Raw genomic sequence first — 11,384 nt, 5'->3', positions numbered from 1 at the left:
TAACCCACCCCTCAACCTCCTCATCCAAGTCATTTATAAAAACTACAAAGAGCAGAGGCCCAAGAACAGAGCCCTGTGGGACACCACTCAACACTGACCTCCAGGCAGAATACTTCCCATCTACAACCACTCTCTGCATTCTGTCAGCCAACCAATTCTGATCCAGATAGCCAAATCTCCCTGTCTCCCATACTTCCTGACTTGATGAGTGAGCCTATGACAGGGAACTCTATCAAATGCCTTGCTGAAATCCATAGACACCACATCCACTGCTCGACCTTCGTCGACCTGTCCCGTCACCTCCTCAAAGAACTCAATAAGATTTGTGAGGCATGACCTGCCCCTCACAAAGCCATGCTGACTGCCTTTAATCACGCTATGCTTTTCCAAATAGTCATAAATCCTATCCCTCAGAACTCTCTCCAAAACCTTGCTGACCACAGTCGTAAGACTGACCGGTCTGTAATTGCCAGGGATTTCCCTATTCCCACTCTAGAAAAGAGGAACAACATTCGCCTCCTTCCAACCCTCCGGTACGGCTCCTGTGGAGAGTGAGGAGGCAAATATCCTCGCCAGTGGCTTAGCAACCTCCTTTCTCACTTCCCGGAGCAGCCTGGGATAAATCTGGTCTGGCCCTGGGGACTTAACAATCCTAATGTTTGCCAAAATTTCCAGCACATCAACTTCATCAATTTTGATCTGGTCAAGCCTGTATTCCAGCTCCTCAAAGTTCTCATTCACAACAAGGTCCTTTTCCTTAGTGAAAACTGAAGCAAAAACACTCATTTAGGGCTTCCCCTGTCTGCTCAAGCTCCACAGATAAGTTCCCTCAACTATCCCTGATCGACCCTACCTTCTCCCTGATCATTCTGTTATTCCTCATGTATTTAACCTGCGCTATTCCATTTTCATCCATATGTTTATCCACTGACCATTGAAATGCCCTTAAAGTTGGCGTTCCACACCCTCACTACTCTGTGTAAAGAAACTACCTCTGACATCTGTCTTTTTTTTTTGACCCCTCAATTTAAAGCTGTCCCCTCATGCTCGCCAACACCATCTGAGGAAAAAGGCTCTCACTCTCCACCGTAACTAACCCTCTGATCATATATCTCTACATCCTTTCTCAACCTTCTCTCTAATGAAAACAGCCTTTTTTTTGACCCCTCAATTTAAAGCTGTCCCCTCATGCTCGCCATCACCATCTGAGGAAAAAGGCTCTCACTCTCCACCGTAACTAACCCTCTGATCATACATCTCTACATCCTTTCTCAACCTTCTCTCTAATGAAAACAGCCTCAAGTCCCTCAGCATTTCCTCCATACCAGGCAACATCCTGGTAAACCTCCTCTGAACCCTTTCCAAAGTTTCCATATCCTTCCTATAATGCGGTGACCAGAACTGCACGCAATACTCCAAATGTGGCCGCACCAGAGTTTTGTACACCTACAACATGACCTCATGGTTCCAAAACTCATTCCTTCGACCAATAAAAGCTAACACACTGTATGCCTTTTTAACAATTCTATCAACCTGGGTGGTAGCTTTCAGGCATCTGTGTACCTGGACACCAAGATCTCTCTGCTCATCTACACTGCCAAGAATCTTAACATTAGCCCAGTACTCTGCATTCCTGTTACTCCTTTAAGTAAATCACCTCACACTTTTCTACATTAAATTCCATTTGCCACTCTCAGCCCAGCTCTGCAGCTTATCTATGTCACTCTGTAACCTGCAATATCTACCGACCTTCGTATCATCTGTAAATTTACGAACCCATCCTTCTGCGTCTTCATCCAGATCATTTTTAAAAATGACAAACAGCAGTGGCCCCAAAACAGATCCTTGTGGCACACCACTGGTAATTGAGTTCCAGGATGAATATTTCCTGTCAACCACCACCCTCTGCCTTCTTTCAGCTAGTCAATTTCTCATCCATACTGCCAAATCCCCCTCAATCCCATGTCTCTGTTGTGCAATGGCCTACCCTGAGGAACCTTATCGAGTGCCTTACTGAAGTCCATATACACCACATCAACCACTTTATCCTCATCCACCTGTTTGGTCACCATCTCAAAGAACTCAATAAGATTTGTGAGGCACAACCTACCCTTCGCAAAACAGTGTTGACTATGCCTAATCAAATTATCCCTCTAGATGATGATAAATCCTCTCTGTTAAACCTTTCCAACACTTTACCCCCAACTGAAGTAAGGCTCACTGGTCTATAATTACCAGGGTTGTCTCTACTCCCCTTTTTGAACAAGGCAACAACATTTGCTATCCTCCAGTCTTCTGGCACTATTCCTGTAGACAATGATGACATAAACATCAAAGCCAAAGGCTCTGCAATCTCCTCCCTAACTTCCCAGAGAATCCTAGATCAATTCCATCTGGCCCAGGGGACTTATCTATTCTCTCACTTTCCAAAATTGCTAACACCTTCTCCTTGTGGACCTCAATCCTACCTAGTCTGGTTGTCTGTGTCTCAGTATTCTCCTCAACAACATTGCCTTTTTCCCAGTGTGAATACTGATGAAACAATATTCATTTAGAGCATGTCCTACCACCTCGGCTCCACGCACACCTTCCCTTTAATATCCTTGATTGGCCCTAATCTTACTCTTGTCATTCTTTTATTCCTGATATACCTATACAAAGCTGCTGTGGTTCTGTTCGCCAAGCTGGAAGTTTTTGTTGCAAACGTTTCGTCCCCTGTCGAGGTGACATCCTCAGTGCTTGGGAGCCTCCTGTGAAGCGCTTCTGTGGTGTTTCCTCTGGCATTTATAGTGGCCTGTCCCTGCCGCTTCAGGTTGTCAGTTTCAGCCGTCCGCTGTAGTGGCCGGTATATTGACCATCAACAAACACATAGACCTGGACCCAATAAACCGGCCACTACAGCTGATTCGGTACCTTTGTTCCATCCACAAACAAATCCATTGCTAATGCATCGCTACCTCTCCACATTAACATGGAAGAAGCTGTCATCAGGGGGCAGGGAGGAGGGCTTCAATGTCCATTGCTCAGAGTAGCTCAGCACACAGCCCATGCCCAGGTTGGTGGATGTAGCTGTCCCAGACCCAGTCAAGCAGCTGCTCAGGGGACTGTCCGCTGCAGATAAGTCTCTGTGTGACGGTTCCAGTAAAGGTGACGGTTGTACAGTCCTTGTTGAGATGAAACTCTGCCCTAATGGTGGGCATACACACTGTTGTTCATGCTGCTGGGCCCCAGGTTGATGCCCAGTGAGCACCCTTCTCTGAAACATTAACGGCTTGGTCCCAATTTGGATTTCAAGCTGCAGATGTTCTGCTGTGTTCCAGGGACCAGGCCACACCACCTTTCAAACCTGCTTTAAATCAGCCTGTTCAGAGTTACTAACGTACACCTCAAGAGCAGGGCACTGGCACGAGGGGCTCATGCCTTTGAGATTTGATCACTCCAGTCTTGGTTCCTGCTGAAGGACGGGGAGTTGTAATTGCAGTTGAGGATGGTTTGGGGGGGTTCCCCAGCTCTCTCAGGACCTTAGTCCTTGCAGTTGTCCAAAAGCTACCAGCTGTGTACTGCAGGGAAGGTGAGCAAACTAACCCTGGTCCCTGATACATGGAGCTGTTCAGGCAAGAGAAAGCAGTGGGAAGGTAGTCATGGTCAGGGACTGTACACAGAAGGAGGAGATACTGCCATGCAGAAGGCTTCAGGGCATCTCCAGGCTGGACAGGGAAGCTCTCATCCACATTGATGTCAGCAACATTGGTAGGACTGTAAAGGATGTTCTAGCTGTACGTGTGTGTTTAAGGAGGTAGGAGATGAACTAATACTGAGAACCACCAAGAGTGAATCTGCCTGCCCCCCCCTCAATGGCATGACCATCACAGCCCTCCCTGATCAACAGCTTGGGAGTTACCAATGAGCAGAAACTCATCTGGACCAGACATATAAATGAGTACAGTGTCACTCCCCTCTTATCTCCCACATGTAGCCTGTCCACCCCATCGAAAAGGTGCAGGGTATGGCGGGGAGGGTGATGGAATACTCTGCCCAATTCCCAAGCTTGCCACCATCCAGGACACAGGCTGCTTGATTGAACACCTCTCCCTCCCTTTCCCTGACAGCAGTGTGCACTGCCTACAAGATGCTGCACTCACATCGTTCAAACCCAGAACTCCTACCATCGAGAAGATAAAGAAACACCAAGCACATACCCCTCCAATCATTCAGCAGTATATCACCATTCCCTCAGTGAGTTTGGGATAAAATTCCTGGAATTCCCTCCATAGTAACACTCCGTGTACCATCCAACTTTGGTTATGGGTAAGGTGTTGGATAAGGTTATAAGAGCTGGGATTTCTAATCATCTGGAAAGGAATAGTTTGACTAGGGATAGTCAACACGGTTTTGTGAAGGGTAGGTCGTGACTCTCAAACTTTAGAGTTCTTGAGAAGGTGACCAAATCGGTGGGCGAGGGTAAAACGGTTGACGTGTATAGGAACTTCAGTAAGGCATTTGATAAGGTTCCCTATGATAGGCTATTGCACAAAATAGAGTTTGGGATTGAAGACAATTCAGCGGTTTGGATCAGAAAGAAGACAGGGTGGTGGTTGATGGGAAATGTTCATCCTGGAGCTCGGTCACCAGTGGGGTACCGCAAGGATCTGTTTTGGGACCACTGCTGTTTGTCATTTTTATAAATGATCTGGAGGTGGGTGTGGAAGGGTGGGTTAGTAAATTTGTAGACGACACTAAGGTAGGCAGTTGTGTATAGTGCCAAGGGATGTTGTGGGTTACAGAGGAACATAGATAAGATGCAGAGCTGGGCTGAGAAGTGGCAAATGGAGTTTAATGTGGAAAAGTGTGAGGTAGTTCACATTGGAAGAAGTAACAGGAATTCAGAGTACTGGGCTAATGGTAACATTCTCGGCAGTGTAGATGACCAAAGAGATCTCGGTGTCCAGGTGCAGAAATCCCTGAAAGTTGCCACCCAAGTTGACAGGGTTGTTAAGAAGGCATATGGTATCTTGGCATTTATTGGTTCGGGAAGTGAGTTTCAGAGCCACGAGGTCATGCTGCAGCTGTACAAAACTCTGATGTGGCTGCACTTGGAGAATTGCGTATAGGTCTGGTCACTGCATTATAGGAAGGGTGTGGAAGCTTTGGCTGATAATTGGCAAATGGCTTTCAGGTACTAGACGGTTACTGTCTCTAACCATCACTGACTGAATACTTCACCCGAGGCTTACCATGAACCAGAAACTGAACAAGATGCACTGTGATTACAAGAGACTGTGGATTCTTTGGAAACTAGCTTCCCTGTGAGCTCCCTCGTACCTGGCCACAATCTACACGATGTGCAGTGTGGAGGAACCCTTCACTGACTGGGATGGCTGCATCCCCAACAGGACTTCAAATGTGACACCATCCAGGGCAAAGCTTGACAGGATGTACACCAGCTTCAGTATTGGTGCACCCTGACAGCACTGTGTACCATCTACAAGGTGTGCTGTGGCTCAAGAAAGGGGGATTAGAACCATCATAGAACAATACAGCCCTCAATGTTGTGTCAAACTGTGAACTAATCCAAGCCCATCCCCCACACTATCCCATCATCATCCATGTGCTTATCCAAGGACTGTCTCAATCTCCCGAATGTGGCTGAGTTAACTACAGTGGCAGGTAGGGTATTCCACACCCTTACCACTCTCTGCGTAAAGAACCTGCCTCTGACATCTGTCTTAAATCTATCACCCCTCAACTTGTGGCTATGCCTCCTCTGACAAGCTGACATCGTCATCCTAGGAAAAAGACTTTCACTGTCTACCCTATCTAACAAAATCTGTGCAAGATTGGGAAGGAAGCCTCTTTTTGTTGTCCCAATGGGATTTTGTTAGTTACCAAGGGAGTGGCACGTCTGATGGCCTCCCATTCCTGTTAACCCCGAACTGGAAAGGTGAGGAGGCAGATTTCTGGCCTTGTTCTTAAGCTGCTGTTTCCTGGTGAGTTGGGACAGTGGAGCTGTAGGCAGGAGGGCCTGGTTGCTGGGGTGGTCTGAACTGATTCCAGGCCTTTGCAGAGCAGCCTCCGCTATCTGCCAGAGGTTTCCTTTCTCCCTCAGTCAGCCGCGCGCACTAACTCGTGTTTAAATGTCTACTTTGCCAGTCCCTGTATCAGTTTTAAATGGCAGCTTTACTGTTTGGTTGTGGCTGTGGTTGTGGTTGTACCTGTTTTAATGCTCCATTAGATGGAAGAAACGCAGTGGTCCCATTGGGGTGGGGGAGGGTGGGATTTACTGATTGGGCTGCAACGCCAGTTTGAGAATGGGACTCCCATTACAATTCCGGTGGGAAAGAAACTTTCTCTCTCTTTGAGTTGTCTTCCTTGCTGCCTGCTCTGTGTTCATCCCTGGCTCCAAGCAGACACTGATCTAAACCACTTCATCTTTTATTGTGAATAATTTGAGGGCTGGACAGTTTCCTTTCTCTGTCTCACTGGCTGTTAGGAAGCTGAGTGTAACAGGGGAGTTGGTCTTGTCATTGTCATTGTGACTGTGTATCACTCAGTATCCGGAACAAATGAACCAGATCAGAAAGTACCAGCCAATCGCAGACACTGCCAATTAAAGATATCAAAGTTATCAGCAAAAGGTTTAATCTGTATCATATCTGTCATAGAAAATACCCTGTCTCGGGTAAAAATCTGTGGTGTCTTAAACGTACTCTGGCAAGGAACACGAAGTTGGAGTGGTGAATTATTCCCATTGTCTGTTTGGACTGGGATTCCTGCCTGGGACAGGTATTGCTGGCTGAATTCTCCCATCCAGAGGTAGAGCTGATTTCGAACTCTCTGGTCGTCGCAGTGAAGTATTATTCTGTAGGGATTCTGCGCTTGTGGGCCTCCAGGGGGTTTTCAACAGAGAGCTTGTCTTACAAGAGTTTCTCCCACCTCCTTAAAAAGGCTCACTGGACCTGAAACCAAAACCAGAAACTGCTGGAAAAGCTCACCAGGCCTGGCAGCGTCTGGAGGGAGAGCAGCGGGAATGCTTGCTACAAAATCTGGTTTTGTTTCTGACTTCCAGACCTCTTTCGGTTTTTGTTCATTGGACCTGAATCTGCTTTCTCTCCACAGACGCTGCCAGACCTGCTGAGATTCTCTGGCAATTTCTGTTCATGTTTCTGTCATTTGCAATTGAATCCAGGATTGATCTTGTACCTAACCTGGGTCACTGACCACTCAGTAGTGTGGATCCTGGAACTGCATTAAGCAGCTTGAGTTGTTCACAACTCCAGCATCTTTCACCGATGCAGCAAGGCTGCTTTCACTCACTCGATGCCCTTTTCAAAAGGATGGAAATGACGGTGCTAGTAAATGGGTAACTTTCCATAGAATTGTATCTGTCCTGGAGTGGGATTCCAGTGTTAGTCCTATGCCTGAGTTTGACAGTGTTCCAGTACTGTGGCAGTTGTCAGTGTCATAGCCCACGATCATTCTGCTGACTGTTTATAGAAACCTAGAAACTGATGCAGGACTAGGCCATTTGGCCCTTCGAGCCTCCCCACCGTTTACTATCTCTCGGTATCCCATTCCTGCCCTCCCCCCATGCCCCCCTGATTCCTTTAACTGCAAGGCCCACCTCCAGCTCCCTCTATCTAATGAACTGGCCCCTGTAGCTTCCTGTGGGAGAGAATTCCACAGGTTCACAACTCCGAGGGAAGACATTCTTCCTCATCTCTGTCCTGCCTACCTCTGTGACCCCTTGTTCTGGACTTTCCCAACACTGGGAACATTCTTCCCACATCTAGCCTGTCCAGTCCCATCAGGATTTTATATGTTTCTGTGAGACTCTTTTCTCTTCCCCCCCCCCCGTCCTTGTAAATTCCAGCACGGACAAGCCCCGTCAATCCAGTCTTTCCTCACATTGTCAGTCCTGCCGTGCTGGGAAACAGTCTGGTAAACCCTTGTGGACTCCAGCAATAGCAAGATTGTCCTCGCTCAGACTCCAGTGAATCTTTCCCCTTCACTATGAACCACTGACTCCAAGCTGTGTCGCACAGTGTCCCTTGCACGTTGGGAGATGAGAGCTTTGGGTTGGAACTGGCAGATCAGTTCGGAGGCTGTAACAGGGCCATGGAGGGACTGGGCAATCACGGCTGAGGAATGTAGAGATCCTTCAGGACTGGAATCCTGGGGCCGGGGACCCGTCAGTAAAATGGGTCCTACAGCTGGACAGCATGGAAGCAGACCCTTTGGTCTAACGCCTCCATACAATCAGATATCCTAAATTAATCAGCTCTTCGTCCATATCCCTCTAAACTCCTCTTATTCGTGTGGCATCTGGATGGGAACATGCACCACCCTCTGTGTGAAAATGTTGCCCCTTAGGTCCCTTTTAAATCTTCCCCTCTCGCCCTAAACCTATGTCCTGTTCAGGACTCCCTGACCCCAGGGAAGAGACTTTGCCTATTTACCCTATCCATGCCCCTCATGATTTTACAATTCTCCAAGGTCACTGCTCAGCCTCCGACACTCCAGGGAAAACAGCCCCAGTCTGTTCAGTCTCTCCCTGTAGCTCAGATCCTCCAACCCTGGCAACATCCTTGTAAATCTTTTCTGAGACCTTCCAAGTTTCACAACGTCTTTCCGATAGGAAGGAGACCAGAATTGCACGCAATATTCCAACAGTGGCCTAACCCTGCTAAGATTTGCTTTCCCAAAATGCAGCACCTTGCATTTATCTGAATTAAACTCCATCTGCCACTTCTCAGCCCATTGGCCCATCTGGTCAAGATCCTGTTGTAATCTGAGGTAACCCTCTTCGCTGTCCACTACATCTCCAATTTTGGTGTCATCTGCAAACTTACTAACTGTACCCCTTATGCTCACATCAAAATCATTTACATAAATGAGAAAAAGTAGAGGACCCAGCACCGATCCTTGTGGCTCTCCACTGGTCACAGGCCTCCAGTCCCTCCACCACCACCCTCTGTCTTCTATCTGCGGTCCATTCAATTATTGGAATCAACTGGAATTATTTAAAGGGAGAAATCCTGTGTATGGTTTTTTTTTTCACTTTCTCTGTTTGTTACTCTCACTGGAAACCAGAAGTGTGGATGTCATCGAGTTGATGGAGTCTGATGAAGGGCTGGAGGAGTCACTGATGGACTGTGCCGAGTCTGCCGTGCCTGTCAAATCTCTGCTGCCTGCTGTTGATTCAACCCGTGCAGATTCCCCCCTGGTCAGTGTGGTCACCAGCTCACAGCCCAGCCCTGTGAGACACACACGGGTAAAGGCACACTGCTACCTTCATTAACAGGAGAGGCAGGGTGGAGGGAGGAGGCTGGAGGGTTCCCGCTGTGCTGAGGCTCAGCCTGACGCCTGTCATTGTTCCTCTAGGTTTGGTTTGGCTGGCGCAATCATTGGCCAGCACCGTGGTGGGACAGTGAATTAAAATACCCGATCTGCTCTGTCCAGCCGTCCCCTCGCAGTTCTGAATGCAGCATCCTCCTCATGCTCATCCTCAGCTGCCTTCTCTCCACAGAGAGCAATCCCAACCTCTCTGATCTATCCGCGCGTCTGAAATTCCTTACCTATTGACCCCTCCTGAAGTGTGAGCCATGTAGAGCACGTGGCCTGAAGATGCTTCAGCACCCAGCTGTGGGAGTCGGAGCTGTTTAATTGGACGTTGCCCCAGCACTCTCTCCAAAGCTCAAGGGCTGACTGAGTGCTGGCAGACCCTAGTTCCTCCAGGCTGCTCCAGGTGGTGGTCATCGGTGGTCCTTTTCATCTCGGTGAGACCCCCACCATCCTCCATTAGACCATGTGTTTGTGTTTGTAAATCCTGGGTTGCGGTGATGGGTGGGGAGCTCTCGGAGGGTCAGCACTATCCCATCCATCAGCCCCGTCCGTGTCCCCAATCCAAACACTCTGTGGTCGTCCCTCCATTGTCAGTACCTTCCACCTCACGGAGGCTGGATAACGCTTTGAGCCTGCTCACCCAGTGCTGAGGAGTGAAGGGTTAACTGTGTGCAGCAAGTTTACTGACCCTCTTTTGTGCTTGTTCCTCTTTTTCAGGTGAATGTGGCCACGCAGTGTGACCCGGAAGAAATTATTGTTCTCTCAGACTCTGACTGAGGTCCTGGAGGAAGGTGTTTACTGACTGGGCTCCTCCATCACGAGGAGTGCTGCAAATTGTCTTCAGAACAGGAGAAAGCTTGCACTGACGCTGTGGGGTACCTCCTCTTGCTCAGTCTCTCTCTGTCTCCCTCACTCTCTCTCCCCCTCTGCTCATGTCCCTTGTATCAAATACAAGTGTCGCAAGAACAAAAAGAAACTGCAAGCAACATTTCGTTTTTCAAAAAAGATTTTGCCTTGTTTCGGGCGTGAGGAAGTTCCCGTCTGTGGGAATATCTGGAACTGGGTCAAAAACCAGGAATGGGCTCTTTACCCACATTGCTCACTCTCATCAGCGGGAGGGAGGGAATCTGTCCTGTTTTGAGGTGGAAGGTTGTTTTTTTTGAAATTGATGTATAAATGAATCTGCCGTCTTTTGTTAGCAGTGCACTGTGCAAAGTGCAGGTGATGCATTTTCACACAGTAAAAGGTAAGCATCACTTTTTAAAAGAAAAATATATCTCTCTATATTTAAAAGAAAACTTGTGGACTGATCAGTGCTGCACTTCATCCTTTTGAAAACATGGATTAACCAGGAAACATGGAAATTAAATTCTGATCTGAGTTGTGATGGTAAAAGGCAGTTTTTCTCATTAACTGTGCAACTCCCATCTGCATTTCCTGAAGTTTATTTTCAGTTCTCAATCTTTCTTCTTTCGCTGTCTGTCTCTCAGATGGTTCTCTCTCTATCTATCTATCTATCTATCTATCTATCTATCTATCTATCTATCTATCTATCTATCTATCTATCTATCTATGTGTCTCTGTGTGTCTCTCGCTCTCTGTCTGTGTGTCTCTCGCTCTCTGTCTGTGTGTCTCTCGCTCTCTGTCTGTGTGTCTCTCGCTCTCTGTCTGTGTGTCTCTCGCTCTCTGTCTGTGTGTCTCTCGCTCTCTGTCTGTGTGTCTCTCGCTCTCTGTCTGTGTGTCTCTCGCTCTCTGTCTGTGTGTCTCTCGCTCTCTGTCTGTGTGTCTCTCGCTCTCTGTCTGTGTGTCTCTCGCTCTCTGTCTGTGTGTCTCTCGCTCTCTGTCTGTGTGTCTCTCGCTCTCTGTCTGTGTGTCTCTCGCTCTCTGTCTGTGTGTCTCTCGCTCTCTGTCTGTGTGTCTCTCGCTCTCTGTCTGTGTGTCTCTCGCTCTCTGTCTGTGTGTCTCTCGCTCTCTGTCTGTGTGTCTCTCGCTCTCTGTCTGTGTGTCTCTCGCTCTCTGTCTGTGTGTCTCTCGCTCTCTGT

The 11,384-nt window shown here is 47.9% G+C and overlaps 1 protein-coding gene across 1 annotated transcript in view; it reads left to right on the top strand.

Moving 5' to 3' along the window:
* LOC122541526 (death domain-associated protein 6-like) overlaps window positions 1–10,737 on the top strand; it is a 42,875-nt gene extending 32,138 nt beyond the window's left edge. Inside the window, exons 4-5 of the mRNA XM_043678353.1 lie at window positions 9,091–9,277; window positions 10,060–10,737. Of these exons, the coding sequence (XP_043534288.1) occupies window positions 9,091–9,277; window positions 10,060–10,119 (247 nt within the window). The 3' untranslated portion in view covers window positions 10,120–10,737. The remainder of the gene's footprint in view (window positions 1–9,090; window positions 9,278–10,059) is intronic.
* The last annotated feature ends 647 nt before the right edge of the window (window positions 10,738–11,384 follow it).

Source organism: Chiloscyllium plagiosum, chromosome 37 (genome assembly GCF_004010195.1).
Source record: "Chiloscyllium plagiosum isolate BGI_BamShark_2017 chromosome 37, ASM401019v2, whole genome shotgun sequence".
NCBI lineage: Eukaryota > Metazoa > Chordata > Chondrichthyes > Orectolobiformes > Hemiscylliidae > Chiloscyllium > Chiloscyllium plagiosum.
The sequence above is the reverse complement of the archived record's forward strand: the minus strand, read 5'-3'. Positions and strand labels throughout refer to the sequence as shown.